We start from the raw sequence: 16,335 nt of genomic DNA on the forward strand, positions 1-16,335 counted from the left end.
ACCATAATGGATATTGCGGACTTTGGCTTAATGTTAAAGCCACGGAGGCGGCAACGCGATGCGGAGTTAACGGGCTTACTGGTACCTTGACTGTGCCGCTCAAGCGCGCGAGTGGCCTAATCAACACCAAGAGCATATGCTCGCAAGTCATTTCAAAAGTGATACCTGTGTTAAAACATCTAATTCTCTATGGATGACCTGAAAATATATTCACAAATAGATGTAGCAGAATGGCCCTCCAAGCGTGCTCATCGCATCCTTGTTCGTGATGTTTTTAAACGTATCCAACATCGGACCCAAGGTCAGCGTGTCATTGAGTGTGCCGTTACGACTCGGCGGCGAGTTCAGGAAAGTGATGGTGCCATCGATCGCATTCCTCCTGTTCTTGAGATCTTGGTTCTGCCAGATCCACCATGTGCGGTCGATCTGAGCGTGGTGGAAGTAGAAAGCCTGTTGGAGTTAACAATCATTCTGGGTAACTATGAAATGTGATACAAAAAGACTTACGGGGTCGGATGGCGAGTTGAAAAAGTCGGAGCCTTGATCTCCTCCCACGGTGTAGTGACCAGCGCTGTGGACGCCAAGGTAACCGGTCGGGAAATCGCCTTGCATGCGGTTCTGGAAGCTAAGGATGTCCTTGCTGTTCTTGATGAGTTCGGTGATAACCTCATCCCTCGACCTGTAAGCAGCGTGCTTGTTGACGTCCCGACTTAAGCATCTCGGGTTGTAACCCAAACCGTCAGCTTGTGGGTTAGGCTTGATTCCTTTGGCTTTGGTTTGAATAGGCCCAATACTTGAAGTCCAGTTTGCCAAAGGACCCGAGATACAGCCACCGCCACTTCCAGGCTCAAGCTTGATTGGGCATCCCGCCGCTTCTGAAGGTAGACAAGTGTAGTTCCTTCCAGGAACGTAGGCTCCAGCATCACCGATACTGGTATCACTGCCGTCGAAGAGGGGAGATGAAGCGGGGTCTTCATGCCACCATGCCCAGTTGTAGTATGGCAAGTACCCTTTGTAGCCACACTCGTCACGCAGTAGCTGCTCATAGGCCCAGATGTAGTATCGGTGCCAAGCTAGGAAGTTGGCCTGATAGTGTCAGCATACCATGTCACTCCTTCGACTGCTACAGATCAATCGAGCAATCTGAGTAGTTTGATTCAAAGAGACATTGCATATTTAGACATACAGTTCCGTGGACAGAGTACGTCTGTTGGACGTGAGTCACGACAAAGTCGTCGAAGCGGCTCCTTGCACCAGGTGCGACCCTAGCTGGCGTGAGACCAGGCTTGGAGTGAAGACACTTGATGGCATCGATGTAGTTACGCCTCTCAGGCTTCGTGAGCGTCGACCTGGAAAGATATCAGTCAATTGGATGTGCTTTATAATGGGGATTTTAATACATACCACTCGCATCGAACTTTCACGTTCTTCAGGGTGCACTGGCCAGGATTCGGGTAGCCATTCTTTGCGACATCAATTCCGACGTTTGCTAGGCCAAGAGCAGCCAGTTTATCGTGCTCCGTGACTTTGAAAGCACCGGCACCGCCCACAATCGCCAAAGTCCCAAGATCGAAGAAGCGCATAGCAGCAAAAATACTGGTGTAGATAGCGCAGCGTCGCTTCTTTGGGTGTAAGGAGGATCAATTAATGAAAGACCTAGGAATGGGACTGCTTTGGTGCGTCCGAAAACTCATTGACAATGCCGCTCTCCATATATACCTGCCGCTTGCTGCACATTATTGCTCTTGGCTTCTACCTCCCCTGTAGGACAGCGTGTGTGCGAAGCGAAGAACATGCGATGCCGACTCAGGGCCTGGCATGAAGGATCTACTTTGCCATACTGCACGGCAATCTAGATGCTTAGATGAACCCTCGTAGGATCTGTGGCGCGGAATTAAACAGATGGCTGGATGCGACGTCGGTACATAAACCCAACGAGATGCAGATCGATATCCCCGGCGTTAGGCGAACCTGTTGGGTAACGTAGGCAACCCTTCGTGAACCCTTGCGTAGGATTGGATCTAAATATGAGTGGGTGTCGCTGCTCCGCTGCGGTTAGCTTGATGTACATGCGAGTGCCATGGCCATGGGTACAACGCCTCAATCCCACAGGCTGTTCATGTTTTTCCAGACGCAGTCAAGAAGCCTGCTATCTCACATGTTCAGGAGATGATCTGAGACGAGACCTTAGTTCACGCATGTTACGAATGATGATGCGAATTCGAAAATTAGTGATGGTCAGAACAGGTAGTCTGCGGGGGCGATAACCTCGACCCGCACCCGCGCCGCAATGCCAAGCATGTCGGAGGCGGCTCGGGGCATCAAGCCGCTGCATCTTCATCTCGGTCTCTCGACCTCCTTACGTCTTCTCACCGCGCATCCTTCAAGCACTTCGCTTCCATCCCCACTTGACCAGAAAATTGTGGCGAAATGCCGCCTCATCTATGTTTCCCTAGATACGATAAGGAAAGCACGAATGAGTATGATACCTCTCAAATGCCTTCTCAATTCGGTATTTGACACTGTGGCATGTACCAAGCTCACCAAGACCTCCAACTATTTTTTCGACATACATCATTCTGCGAATTTAGTACGTTTGCTATGTTACATCGACCACCCCGCAGCCTCGCTCAGCAACCACGCCACAATCCTGCTGCACGCGACAAAACATCTAGTTTGAATCCTGGAAGTCGGGCATAGTGGAAAAATGCACTCCGAACCGTGTCCATTATCTGAACCAAAGGATGCTAACCATGCTTACCGAGTGCCTGGTTCACAGTCTTATGATCTAAGAAGAATCTGTTATATCGACAATGCTTGAGTCAAGACACTCATCAGCCTATGCATTAGCACATTGGTCACTTCATTCAAACGGTGGTTAAGCGGGTATGAGAGGCAATCCTCCCCGCACTCGTCTTTGCAACGGTCATGTCGCTTCGAGTTCCGCCAACTGAGCTGATCCTCGAAGCCAAGTCGACCAAACACTAGCCTATAGACGGGAGAACAGTAAGGGGTTCATTCCACTATCAGGTTTCAGCATGAGAAATTGATGACCTCGAGAGCCTTTCGGTTTGTGCCGCGGTAATGGGACGGCGTACGGCAGTATGTGATAAGTACAGAACTCCTCGGAATGCCTCAAAGAATGCATAACTATCTCCTGATCTCTTCACTACTATTTTTCACGTGTTCATTTCGCAATCACCATGTCCGGTACCAACCCGGCTGATGCAAATCCGGACTTCTCGAATCCTGATTATATTGCCTACACCAACGCATCCCTACTCTTGACACAGACCGGCGCCCTGTTTGGAGTCACAGCCTTCATTGTCGTGCTAAGATGCTACGTCCGAGTTGTTATGCTGAGATGTTTCGGCAAGGACGACTGGACAATGCTACTTGCGTTTGGATTCGCCATGGCGACTTTCATCGTGTATGCCGAACAGACTAAACTGGGCTTAGGAAAACACCTCTCAGTGATGAAGATGAATCCTGGAAATGAACGGCAGTTCCTAAAACTTCGACAAGTGCAGTCAATTCTTGTAGGTATTGGGGTTGGAATGGTCAAGATATCAATTGCTTTCTTCCTGCTGCGACTGGTCACGAGAAAAGCGTACATATGGTTTTTACGATGTTTTGTCGTGTTCATGACCTTGTTCACTACGGCTTGTATTGGAACATTGGGTATGTGACCGCGAAAACGTAACAGGTTGCTGTCGAACTAACAATGTGTCAGTGAGTTGGAAAATGGAGACGTTCGATGGCAACCTTAACTGATCTTACTCAGATCTGGCAGTGCATTCCCGTGGCAGCTACGTGGGACCTAAGACTTCGCCCGCCACCCATCGGCACAGGCACTGCTGTGTGCTTCGACCGACCGACCTTTACCGCCATAGGAATGATGAACACGGGTGAGTAAACTCCCTCCTTTCGACGGCAAACACTTACGTTACACAGCCGTTACCATTAGCACAGACTTCCTCCTTGCCCTCCTACCAATTCCCCTCGTATGGCAACTCCAACTCAACGGCCGCACAAAGATAACTCTGGTCTGCATATTAGCTCTCGGGTTATTTGCGGGTGTCGCCGCAATCATCAAGTCTGAGAAACAGAAGACGGCCCTCACCGATCCCGACCCATACGTGCACGACACTTTTACCATGTGGCGCTTTATCGAATACGATGTTGGGATCGTTGTTGCGTCGTTACCGTCGCTCAAACCCCTATTTAAGCATATCCTGAATAACGGTACGGGAGGTACGACGGCGAACTCAGGACACCAGGTTGTGAACAAAGTAAGGTATTCGGTACGGAACAAGGTAGTGGATGACGATGAAATACCACTAGAGAATCACACAGGGGTGGGTAACTCGTGCGAGGTGTCTTCGGGAATGCCTAGGACGCCAGTGGATGGCAGAAGCAGTGTGGAAAGCGTCAGACCGGTTCAGTCAAACGCTATTTTCGTCGACACAAAATGGCACGTGAGCTGAAAAATGCTCTTTCCAATATGTTGAGGGCCGGACACAAAAGGACATGTTGACAAAGATGAATTCACGACACCTATGAAGGTGTACAAACCCAGTGGCATGGTTAGTCGAGCTCACCATCTTTGTATCTTGTTATTATTCAACACGAATACTGCGGAATGCACATTCCAGCAAGTTACTATACCTTCTGTTCATTTCATGTATGATCCTTTCGCCAAAGTTCAGTATAGTCAGATGTCCCCTAGGTACCTAGTCCGAGCCACCAACACCCATAACACCTCTACTGAACCATTCACTAATAACAGTTCGGCTCAATTATCATGGACCAAATTTCGCGGCCGAGTATCAACGCGTATGTACAGAGTGCGGGATGAATCCCGGTGTACGAGTAGACAGCATTTAGATGGTCACAGCATTGCGATCGGGGTTAAGTAGAATTCTGGTATTCATTTAGTCTAGTTTTTGAACCCTAATCTAATCTGGAATTATAACGTTCACCATTTGTTATCGAATACCTTGCCGTCTACGTAGTTGACCATCTCCCTAATGGGTGATAACCGGTCATGACCGGCGCCAAATGCCATGCCCTTCTGCATCACATTACGGTAGTTGGCACCTGGCGACAACTTGCCGAGGACGTATTCGCGACGGGTCTCAACACGGGTAGGGACCGGAATTGAGCGGCCTATAACAGCTTCCATAGCTTGCCAAGCAAAGGTGATGCTCTCCTTTGCGCCTGCAGGTACACCGGCCGCATCCAGCATCATGATCTTGGTATTAGGATACGCTTGTTGGATGAAGCTGGTGATGTTGGGATTGTAGGCACCGCCGCCGCACATGAACAATTCCTCGATGTCCATGTCAGCTGGAGCGTAGCGCCGGTAATGGTCTACAATGGATTGTGCTGTGATGCGGGTGACGGTGGCGACAACATCGTCGGGAGTCATGTCCAGTTTCTCGGACTTATCGATCAACTCGAAGGCGAGCGTGTCACGGAAGACCTCACGGCCCGTCGTCTTGGGTGGGTCTAGGCTGAAGTACTCGTGCCGCAGAAATTCGTCGACAAGGGCCTGGTTTACAGTACCCCGGCTACCCATCTCACCATCCTTGTCGTATTCACGCTCACCGCCAGTGTAATGGCGCACGACGGCGTCAATAAAGACATTGCCTGGGCCTGTGTCGAAGTCATATGTTTCTGACACGCCACCCTTATTGTCCGGAGGAATGAAGCAAACATTAGCGATACCACCGATATTCTGGCAGGCGCGGAGCTTCGTAGGGTGATGGAGTAGAAGCGAGTCGAAGAAAGCAATCAGGGGGGCGCCCTGACGACCAGCCGCCTGGTCAGAGACACGAAAATCGGTCACGGTGGTGATTCCGGTGCGAGAAGCGATGAAGCAGCCCTCAGCCATGGTGAGCGCGGACTTGACCTGGTCAGGCTTGGGCATAGATAACAGCCAGATGGTCTGACCATGGGATCCGATAGCATCGATGGATGATTTGTCCACATTGTGCTTCTTGCAGAATTCTTCTACGGCATCGGCAAAGGTTTCCCCGAGAATGACGTTCACCTCAGATAGTCCGGATGCGGACGTTCGGTCGTGGAGGATGATGTCCATAACGCGCTTTTTGATAGGCTGTGGAAGCGGCACTTCATCATATTTGAGAAGCTCGAAATTCATGGGAGACTCGGGTGTCTCTTGACGAAAGCGACATAGAGCGCAGTCGATGCCATCCTAATAAAGTTAATAACTATTCAGATCGAGCGTCTCTTGTTTTGATCATGGGGAAATATCGGAAGACGAGATATTACGATGTTGGTTCTAAAACAAGATGTAGGGCAAGGTATGTCAAACCCATGCGTTGTGGTTGAATTAAGTAGAAGAATTTGATGAGCAGTATTCGCTAAGGGTGGAGTTCCTTGATGCTCATAGAGACTTACCATTGAAGTACCAGAGTTCAAGCCCAGGACCGTGAGGTCAAGGGGTTTGCTTTCTTGAAGAGCCATTGTGGTGCAGGCTGTGATTAGAAAATGCTGATATTGACTGCGAGAAGCTTGAAAATAAGATTTGTGGTAAGTGAAGCAAGAAGGCCTAAATCAAAAGGAAGGTTGACGAGAGAAAATCATCTGGGTTCTGTATTTAAACACTCTTACAAATGACTGGCATCCACGCTATTATTAAGGTGGAACAAACAATACATATCCAAGTACGCGGATCGTTCGCCACTATGGAATGAGCGACTGCGAACATCCGAAACATCGAATCAAATGGCACCCTTTGCGTTACCCTGAGGCTGAGATCTTGGCCATTTGGACGGCAACAACCGGACAGCAGGCTTAGCTAATTCCCTAACAAGTGGCTTTCCGACAGGGTAGAGAGGGAATATTGAGGATGGTAATGGAGGACGTTCTAGTCGCCGAATCAACCTATCGGTTACGCGCCTACACGGGTTGCTAAGCGGCTAAGCGGTCTCTTAAGCTGCAACGCGGCAAAACGGCAAACCGCTTCAGACTTCGCCGACTCAATCTGGATTTGTCACATCGGCACCATCTGGCTGTGTCTCTCTGTCTCCCGTTCAGCATTGCCTTCTCTCCGCACAGCAACCGACACCCCAGCTAAGTTGCGCATTGACCTTTACCGGATTTCTCCGTAGATCGCCCATGGAGGCGTTTTGTGGAGATGCATACTGGAGAGTTATCCCCGGAATATGTGCGAACTAGTTGTATGTGCGGGTTAAGCTTGCTTGCATTCGAGAGTCTACAAGATTTTCGGTCTGGGGTCTCGTCTTTACTGGGCATCCCCAGTATATCCATTGTAAGACCTTGGCTCTACTTGAGGTATATATAGCTTTCCAAACCCAGCCTGATAGACGACTATATCACAGCGTCTTCTTTCCACCCTTCCTATCGATTGATCAATATCTGGAGCGAGCACCAGAGCCCAATAGTCGTCACTCGGATGCGTTAGCAGTCGCCAACCCTCACCATGGGCTACACAACTTATTGGAGGAAGCTCTCAGCTTCACAGCTCAATATCGCTATTCAGGCTTTTTCCCTGATCTCTATTTTCTTTGAAGGATACGACCAAGGTGTGATGGGCGGTGTCAACAGCTCGCCACGCTACGTCGAGGAAGTGGGCATTGGTAACTCAGATGGCAAGATCACCGATACCTTACACGAAGGTGGTATCGTCTCTATCTACTACCTTGGCTGTATAGTGGGCAGTTTTATAGGCGGATGGTTAGCCGATCGCATTGGTCGCATCAATGGGTAAGTCGAACTTGAACAGTTTCTTGCATTAACTGGTTGTTAACACTCTTAGTCTTTGGATTGGTGCTGTCTTTGCTCTAGTCGGTGGTGCTCTTCAAGCTGCTACGCAATCCTCCGATTTCATCCTCGTTGCCCGCATAGTCACTGGCCTCGGAACTGGTGCACTCACTGGTATCACCCCTGTGCTCGTTTCTGAAACCTCTTCGGCCTCCCACCGCGGTGGTTTTCTTGGATATGTTTTCATCGCCAACTACTTGGGCATCTCGGTTGCCTACTGGCTCTCATTCGGCCTTGCTTTCATAAACAATGGCTACTCTGATATACGCTGGCGATTCCTGCTGGCATTCCAGTGTATTCCAGCCCTACTCCTCCTTCTCGGAATAAAGGCACTTCCAGACTCTCCCCGTTATCTTGCATCCGTCGGGCGCTACGACGATGCGCGTGAGGTTCTTACCCATGTCCGCGGCGGCTATACACCTGATGTCGAGCAGGAGTTCCTCGAGATTGTCGCTATGGCCAAAGAGAGTAAGCCCAGCTCCCCTGTGGAGTTTGCTAAAATTCTCATCGGTCGGAGTGGCAAGCCTGGCGCTCACTTGGGCCGCCGCGCCTGGCTCTGCTTGTTACTGCAGATTATGGCTTCTTGGAGCGGTATCACTGCTGTCACCGCATACTCTCCCACACTGCTACGGGCTGCGGGCTACTCCACACTTACCCAGAACGGCTTGGCTGGTGGTCTCAACACCGTTGGCATAATTGGAACAATCATCTCTGCTAATATCGTGGACCGCCTCGGACGTCGCAAGTGTCTGATGCTGGGCTCGTTTGGGCTTTTCGCTGTCAACCTGATCGCTGCCTCCCTATACGAAGCGTCTCGGTCCCAGCCTCAAAACGCGGGGTCATTTGCGCCTGCAGCCGTCGCCATGCTTTTCCTTTTCAACTTAATCTACGCGTCAACCTGGGGCACTGTCGCTTTCTTGATCCCCACCGAGATCTGGAGCTCCGATATGCGCGCACAAGGCAATGGGTTCGGTATCACAGGCTGGGCTATCGGCGTTGGTATGACCGTCCTAGTCAACCCGGTCATGTTCGCAAAGCTAGAAAACCGCACGTACTTCCTTTTTGCTGGTCTTAACTTACTCTGGATCCCCGTCGTATACCTCTTTTACCCGGAAACCGCGGGTCGCTCCCTCGAATCTATTGGGGCCCTCTTCTCGACGAACAGCCCTTTCAACTGGCACATGGAACAGGCCTACCGCAACCAGGGCGAGTTACTGGAAAAGAAGGGTGTTCCTGATGTCGAGCACTCGGATTATTTTGAAAAAGACAAGGCTCTCGAGCTTGAATCTGTTTGAGCGGCCTCTTGAGAAATGTATTGTAGATAAGTGAGCTGCATGCATTGCGTTCGCGATGACACAAGCAAACTTTGGCGCGCAGAGATGTATGTTTTAGATCAATTGGGCGATGTACTTTGGTATTGATAGGGGTTGTTTTTGAGAAGGAGTTGCGTCTGTTTGTCCTTAGTGAACCCAATCGAACGTATCGTAGATGCTACTTTTGGAGCGTTTCTCTATACAATATTTCTTCTTATACGTTTCTCACTACTCACTCCTTTGCTTTTTGCTCCCTTACATCCTATTGCGTACAGTCTGAATGTAGGCACCAATCAGAAATGGACAAAGTTTATACCGAGACAACTCCTTGATGAGCGGTCAAGTTCCGTGGAGAGCTAAAATCTGTGCTCGCATGTGATTAGAGAGGGCTTTGTCTCTCTGGATGGACGATGATTCAATCATCACGTCAACTAACCATCACCAAGGAAAGTTTTCGACCTGCACGGACTCCGTACACGTAGCTAGCTAAGCATCAAAGGCTCAACCGCCAGTATAGAAAGTGTCAAACTGCATGGTAATGGGGCCACTTTTCATGCCTTGGCACTTTTGATGGGTGGTAAGTGATTAACAATGGACGAATCGTGCTTGGCGTACCACGGTCTCTTGACGCTAGCAGGTATCACTGAGTGAACAGGTAGACCTCGGCATGCTAGCCCGCTAGCCCTTATTCCCATCCAGAACTTCAACAACCACGTTCTTCCATTACCTAATCAACCACTGTCTTACTCATTTCCTCGACCAGTCGTCCGTCATCAGTGTATAAGCTGAAGTCCGATAAGCTCCTTCAAGAAAGGTTTGATATCCATGTCGGTGGACGAGCCTCGTCCGAAAAAACTCCTACGAGCAAGTAGAGCCTGTACGTGTTGAACTCTTGCACCGCGCATGTACACATGCTCCTTTTAATTTTGTTGTCTGCGTATAATGTGGCTGTTCTCCAACATCGACGCGTGTGACGGTGGATGAGGGAATAACCATCCCAAGTTGTACCTGTCTTACTCTCTGCTCCCGAATCAGCGACACAAGTATCTCGCAGACACCGGGGTCGCCATGCTCTCCAATCGTTCAAGCAAGGTTTTACATCAACTCTTTCGTCTGCGCCTCGATTTTGATCCCTTCCTCACCTGGAACCCACATAGCACCGTGTCGCGATGCATGCGCTCCTCACACATTCCTCTACATGCTCTCGTACCTTGGCTAACGAGCAAACTTTCAAGGTGATTTCTGCCACAAGCGCAGCATCAGATGTCGCCCCAGTGCAACCGGCTCCCAAAGCTGCCAGAACTGCTATGACTTCGACGTGGCCTGCACCTACAACCGCCCGCTGAGGCGCGGACGCGCATCTGGCCACCTCCTCTCCAGTGAACCTGGGTCATCTCTAGCTGCTGACATTGGATCTCGGGATCAACAGCAACACCATGACCAGAATCATGACGAGCCTCAGCAACTGAGTTTAGCATTGCCACAACCTGTCGTGCAGCCAGCCGGTGCAGCGACTATAGCAGGTGCGTCCAGGAGCAACGCGATGGCATCATCAAGGAAGACAAATAGTGGGTTCGCGACGTTTAAGGGACAGAATCTGGTTGGTAGAGGCGAAGACCTATCCGAGGAGTGGCCAGAGACGGCGTGGAGAGCGTTCGCAGCTGCGAGCGCAGGAACGATTGAGTATCTGGTTGATGTGTACTTCCGGGTCGTTTATCCAATGTGAGTAGCACCCGCCGTCCGTTTCTCAGTAAGAGTATCACACTTTCTTGCTACCGGAACGGCAGGAGATCACCTCCCAGTCCGTTTCAACTTCTTCATTTGACCTTTTGTTGTGCAAATTGTGCTAAGTCGAACTTCGAGATTTCCGCTCTTCCATCAACCTACGTTGCTAAAGAAGGTACGCGACCAAGACTACTTGAAGAATCATGGCTTTTTCACCTCACTTATGGCAGTATGTGCTTTGGCGTCAGCTCGAGGGAGAGATGGTGCGTTATTCGAGTCGAACAAGAACGCCTCATATATGGAAACTGTTCCGTCTGAGACATTCTTCAAAGCAGTGAAAGATCATTTGCCTAAAGACCTTACAGCGGCTCGAGAGCTTGATTACATGCGGGCCTGCGCGCTGTTGTCCATTACCAGTATCCAATATGGGGATATTGAAGCCATGCAGCTATACTTAGGACATTATTTCACTCTGGTTGGAATTCATAAGTTCCATGACGAGGCGTATTGGCCGAAGAACATAACGAACATTGAAGTTGAGGAAAGGCGACGCTTGGTATATCTCATCTCTAACCCAAGCAGTCATATCCGCTGACCTCTATCGTAGTATTGGTCAACCTACACCCTTGACGTTTTCATCTCCATCGTGTGGAACGGTAGCGTCCACGCATACGGGGCTAACGCTCGAGTTCACTATCCGACAGAAGTCGAAGACGAACTCATTACACCCCTCGCCACGTTGCCATCTCCAAAACCCACGATCTCGTGGCTGCGAGGTTGGAATTTTACGACTGACCTTTATCTCACGCTGGAGCATGCCTACAGCCAGCTACGAAAACCCGCCGCCCTCATCGACAACCGTATTGACGTCGCCGCCATATTCGGTTTGCCTACGTTGCTGTCTTCCCATTCCTCCGCCGCCGTGCTAGCGTCTATAACTGAGCGTTACCACGACCTGCCGTCCAATTTCAAGATATTTGCACCACCTACAGGAAATCCTCTTCGCGACATCTTTGGCTTCCAGGCTGCGAATATTCAGGCGACATTGTTGTTGTTACGTATGCTCTTTCTCAGCATTGACGATGACCATCGGCAACCCCCGGACGTGCAGCTCAAATGCAACGTTGCGGCGGAGCTCCTTGCTGTTTTCCAGACTATTCCCACCGCTTACCTTCGCGGAATTAGTACTCCTCTCATCTATCACCTCGCAGGCATAGGCACAATCCTCGGCTCTGTCATGGAAGCCCCGCTCTCTGAGGCTGCATATCACAGGGTCAGGAGCATGTTGCTATCTATTGCAGATTTGCTCGAGAGCCTCGAAAGCGGATTGTCTCGTGCGACCGATATTAGTAAGGGCTTGCGCGCACAGGTAGAGCGTATAGACGAGTATATGCGTGCTCAGTGCTGGTCAGTGGGGAGATCTTACACGCCGCTGCAGTCAAATCATGGTTCGTCTGTGGACTCCTTAGTTCAGCAGCAGCAACCGCGTTTAGACAGAAATGTGGGCATAGATACAGGTCGAGCTGGTAGCCAAGAAGGTGGCGCGCAATCAACGGAAGTGGAAGAAGGAGGTAGGGTGGCTGAAGGCGAGTTCCTACACGGTTGGATGGGCGAATTCCAGCTCCCATCTGAGCTACTCGAGGACTGGCCATTCAATTTACAACCAGAGAGCTGGTCATTCTTAGGATTAGAGTAGTGTAAAGACTAATGTACTATACTAGCAGAATATTTGTTACCTTCAGACACTAGCTGATAAGCTGTTACTTACAAAGATTGTTTAACAGCTTGTAACTCCTGTGCTTCCCAGAATCGAACGTTATCTTGCTGCTGCTTTTATAATCCATACGGATACCGCTGGGGAGTTACAGGGGGATTGATAACTCGTGAGGTGTTTTCAGGAATGCCCAAGGCGCCAGTGGATGGAAGGATCTCAGGGGGAAACAAAAGCATGATCTTTACGACTTCATCAAGCAAATTATCATATCTTCCATCCGTCTCATGTATAATCGTCGTTCGCTATAGTTGCAAGTCGCCTAGTCCGAACCACCCACACCCATAACACCTCTACCAAACCACTCACTGATAACCGCAAAACCGTCCTTGCCTCTCTTGAGCGCGTCCTGGAAAAGATCGTGCCTCTCCGCGCTCTCAATCTGCGCCCTACGAATAGCCTTGACCGTCGCGTTGTTCGAGCTGCAGATTGGACACTCGACCTCCGCATCATGCACATCCTCATCGGTACTCAGACAACTCTGATGATAGCTATGCTTACACAAAAAGTGCACAACAGGTAACTCCAGACTCTTCATGCAGACCTGACAGCGCGAGTTTTGGAACACGGCAGGCTTGGTGTTCAGGTTCTCGAGCTCGTGCTTTTTGGCAGTGGTGTCGGAGCGGAAGGTTTCGATATTACGGCGGTTGGCGGCGATTTCTGCGCGTTCGCGCTCGATGGTGGTGCTGAGGTAGGCTTTTATCATGCCCATTGTTGCGACGCCGTTGGTGGAGAGGGTCTGGATTACCTGGAGGGGAGCCATGAGACCGTCTTCGTCGATCTTCTTGAGGACTGCATCGAGTTCGTCGCCAGCTTCCGCAAGGATCTCAGGGGTGGAAGTGAAGTAGGCGAGAGCTGCAGGGTAAAGTGCTGGTTCCTCTGGGCCGTATTTGCGGAGAGCGCGGATAGCACCTTGGGTGTCGTTTGCGGCAGTGTAGGACCGGAATATGTCAAAGTGTAGTCCTTGTTGTTCGCGGACGAGGATGGCACCATCGCGAAAATTGGAAAGATGAGATAATAGCAGGACGTTGGATGTATCTATTGGTATGTCCTTGCCTTCGACGAGCTTCTTGGCTTTGTTCTCCCACTCTTGTCGCTCACCATCCTTCTTCGACGATGCAGTGTGGAGGTACATCTCAAACAACGTTGTGTAAAGATCGACTTTGTCGTCTTCGCGTAGGTCATTGGATGCGATACACGCCTCGAGGAAGACTATAAACTCCTGCGGATGATCGACAAATGCGGAGAATGCAGTTCGCGGTTTCGGTACCTTATATTCTGGCGCGGGCTCATCGGTGGTCGTTTCAATGATCTGAGCTTGGCTCATGGTGCTCTTCTGTTCACCACTGGGAGGCGATGCCAACGCGTTGGTGTTCATGTATGGCAGAGGAAGTAGTGCAGCGAGGTTTTGCACAGCGCTCGATGCAACTCCTAGGCCCATACTCATACCACCGCCTCCTCCTGATGCAGGCGCGTTCGGTATGACTATAGCATCCTTCTTGGGTCGGAAGTTTCCGGTGTAATAGTCGATGAAAAGCTGCGTTGTGTCCTTGGGGATGTGCTGCAACAGTATCGTCGCGTATTTCATGAGGTTAAAGTAGGCTACCTCCGGCTCCAATCGCCATACGTAGGCTAGGGCTTCCGCGTACCGTTTTGAATCTTCAATGAGTACATCCACGACCAGCTCGTGTTCACCGTGTTTTCGAGCAAGGAATGCCGCTTGGTCGTAGTAGCCCCCCTGGCGACACATCAAGATAGCGGTATCAAGGTCAAACTTCAGATCGTCTGGTGACTTGATGAACTCTTCCAGCTTCTCTACATCCTTTAGCTTGGCGTAACAGTTCAATAGGAGAGTTGTGTGGTCTGATGTTGCTTTGTGATGATCGTGGAGCTCCTCAAGATACTCTATCAGGTTGTGTATCCGTTGCGTATCAAGAAACTAGACGAGACATTAACATGAATCTTGTTGAGGATCAACCATGACATACCTTCCGGATGACCTGAGATGGTTCGGTGTTGTCGATAGCCTTCAGGTATTGCTGCATAGCAGTATCATAATCTTGTTTGGAATATAGGTAGTCGCCAAACTTCCGGAGGATGATGTTTTGTTGTGACGAATCTAGTCCGGCCTTCTGAGCCAGGTTGATGGCCAAGACGTATAGATTACGCTGGTACAGTATGTCCAGTTTTTGAGCAAAGGGCTTCTCATGGTATCTGAAGATTTTACCGTCAAGTGTGAAGACGAACAGGTCACCCCATTCGGAAATAACAGCCTTCACTTGCGAAGTCAGTTGCTCCTGATGTGCGACAAACCTCAACTCTGTGTTGAGCAGGGTGAAGCTCGATGTATTGAAAACATCGTCAGCGGCACCGATGCCAAAGGTACGGAGAGGGTTCGACCGGGGCATCGCATTCGATTTAGGAGGCGCGACTATCGCAACGTAATCCTTGAATACGGAGATCATCTTCTTCTCGCCCTCGTATGTGTACGGCGGCCCGCGACCGTGTTGGCCATAGTAGTATATGGCATCACTTCGCGCGACCACGACATCGCGCGATGCCTTATCCACAGCCATGCAACCCACACCACAGCCATACTCGTCAAGAGACTTTGCAGGCTGTCCTTGACCCCTTCCAGATATCACTAGTGTCATAATCCGTCCGGTTGTCGCGATGTACAAGGTTGTGATGCTCCCTTCTCTGAACTCTATGCCAGTGATGGGTTCCTCCGATTCGAATACCGTCCGTTGCCGAGCGCCGCGGTCATGTATGAGATCGCCTCGGACAACAGTGACGGCACCGTTTGCGAATCCGACGGCAAGTTGCGAAAGGTCGTCGAGTGCGGCGAAAGCGGATATGGGGAACTGCTTGCGACCATTGTGGACGGTGAGAGTGCTCTGACACCGCGGGATGCCTGTCTTCTTCTCCAGCTTGTCCAGAGCCCATACTTTCAGCACCGGCTCTCCAGAGAGATCTTCGGCTATGGTGACGAGAAGAGAAGTGCCCTCGACCTGCTTCATGTGCGTAATTGCGCCTGCATCATGGGCCTTGAACGAGCGCACAACCTTGAAGGCTTGCGACACGATGCGAACAATGCCATCTGCGCTGCCTAGAAATATGCTTTCAGATCCAGATGTAATGCACGTGATATTCCCGATCTGTTGATGTTTATAAGACTGGATGGCTAGGTATAGGTGTGTGTGGAGGGCATCGTCATACCTCGGACAGGAAGGAGCTCTCGTCGTCGGGGAGCTTGACTTGCGAGACGTCAAAGAACTTGAACTGCCACTGTTCGCGCATTAGTCTCGCCATGGCGTCAAGCGGAGGGTGAATGAGCCAATACTCACCGGAGTGACTGCCATACTTGCTATCGCTCCATCGTCGCCCGTTGCCTGAATGGCAGGAGCTATCGTCACTCGCGACACCCATGGAAGCTGCGGGCAAGTGCGACCGTGCACCCTTGCCAATCAGCACTCACCAAGCATGCGTGGCAGTGTCAGGGCTTGGCGCGACCCTCTCTTGTCCTGCTGCCTCGCGCTCTCCCTTTTCCTCATCTTACCATCACACTCCTCTTCATATAATACTCCACCCATCTGCCCTTCATCAGCAGCAGTTACCACAACCAGCGCTACACTCTCTACTTTCGCGCAAGCCCACTTTGACTCCCCATTCAGCGAGTCTCACTTCTGCGACGCGCCTTGTCATCAAACGCGC

The 16,335-nt window shown here is 50.5% G+C and overlaps 6 protein-coding genes across 6 annotated transcripts; 3 read left to right on the forward strand and 3 right to left on the reverse strand.

Annotated features, from left to right (window-relative positions):
- Window positions 1-210: 210 nt before the first annotated feature.
- AA0111_g8068 (hypothetical protein) lies at window positions 211-1,583 on the reverse strand (the record flags this gene model as incomplete). The annotated part of the gene is made up of 4 exons (XM_028654474.1): window positions 211-450; window positions 508-1,086; window positions 1,187-1,349; window positions 1,405-1,583. 4 exons carry the CDS (start codon window positions 1,581-1,583, stop codon window positions 211-213), a joined length of 1,161 nt encoding a protein of 386 aa, XP_028504427.1.
- A 1,620-nt stretch (window positions 1,584-3,203) lies between these two features.
- On the forward strand, window positions 3,204-4,487 carry AA0111_g8069 (hypothetical protein; the record flags this gene model as incomplete). The annotated part of the gene is made up of 3 exons (XM_028654475.1): window positions 3,204-3,539; window positions 3,785-3,908; window positions 3,955-4,487. 3 exons carry the CDS (start codon window positions 3,204-3,206, stop codon window positions 4,485-4,487), a joined length of 993 nt encoding a protein of 330 aa, XP_028504296.1.
- A 491-nt stretch (window positions 4,488-4,978) lies between these two features.
- Window positions 4,979-6,492, reverse strand: AA0111_g8070 (hypothetical protein; the record flags this gene model as incomplete). Its single annotated transcript, XM_028654477.1, has 2 exons — window positions 4,979-6,220; window positions 6,427-6,492. 2 exons carry the CDS (start codon window positions 6,490-6,492, stop codon window positions 4,979-4,981), a joined length of 1,308 nt encoding a protein of 435 aa, XP_028504407.1.
- Window positions 6,493-7,471: 979 nt separating this feature from the next.
- On the forward strand, window positions 7,472-9,107 carry AA0111_g8071 (hypothetical protein; the record flags this gene model as incomplete). The annotated part of the gene is made up of 2 exons (XM_028654478.1): window positions 7,472-7,755; window positions 7,808-9,107. The coding sequence occupies 2 exons, from the start codon at window positions 7,472-7,474 to the stop codon at window positions 9,105-9,107; spliced, it is 1,584 nt and encodes a 527-aa protein (XP_028504312.1).
- Window positions 9,108-11,292: 2,185 nt separating this feature from the next.
- AA0111_g8072 (hypothetical protein) lies at window positions 11,293-12,546 on the forward strand (the record flags this gene model as incomplete). Its single annotated transcript, XM_028654479.1, has 2 exons — window positions 11,293-11,406; window positions 11,458-12,546. The coding sequence occupies 2 exons, from the start codon at window positions 11,293-11,295 to the stop codon at window positions 12,544-12,546; spliced, it is 1,203 nt and encodes a 400-aa protein (XP_028504311.1).
- A 337-nt stretch (window positions 12,547-12,883) lies between these two features.
- AA0111_g8073 (E3 ubiquitin-protein ligase) lies at window positions 12,884-15,983 on the reverse strand (the record flags this gene model as incomplete). Its single annotated transcript, XM_028654480.1, has 4 exons — window positions 12,884-14,560; window positions 14,610-15,779; window positions 15,841-15,909; window positions 15,969-15,983. The coding sequence occupies 4 exons, from the start codon at window positions 15,981-15,983 to the stop codon at window positions 12,884-12,886; spliced, it is 2,931 nt and encodes a 976-aa protein (XP_028504310.1).
- Between the last annotated feature and the right edge of the window lie 352 nt (window positions 15,984-16,335).

This window comes from Alternaria arborescens, assembly GCF_004154835.1.
Source record: "Alternaria arborescens strain FERA 675 chromosome Unknown contig_19, whole genome shotgun sequence".
Taxonomy (NCBI): Eukaryota; Fungi; Ascomycota; class Dothideomycetes; order Pleosporales; family Pleosporaceae; genus Alternaria; species Alternaria arborescens.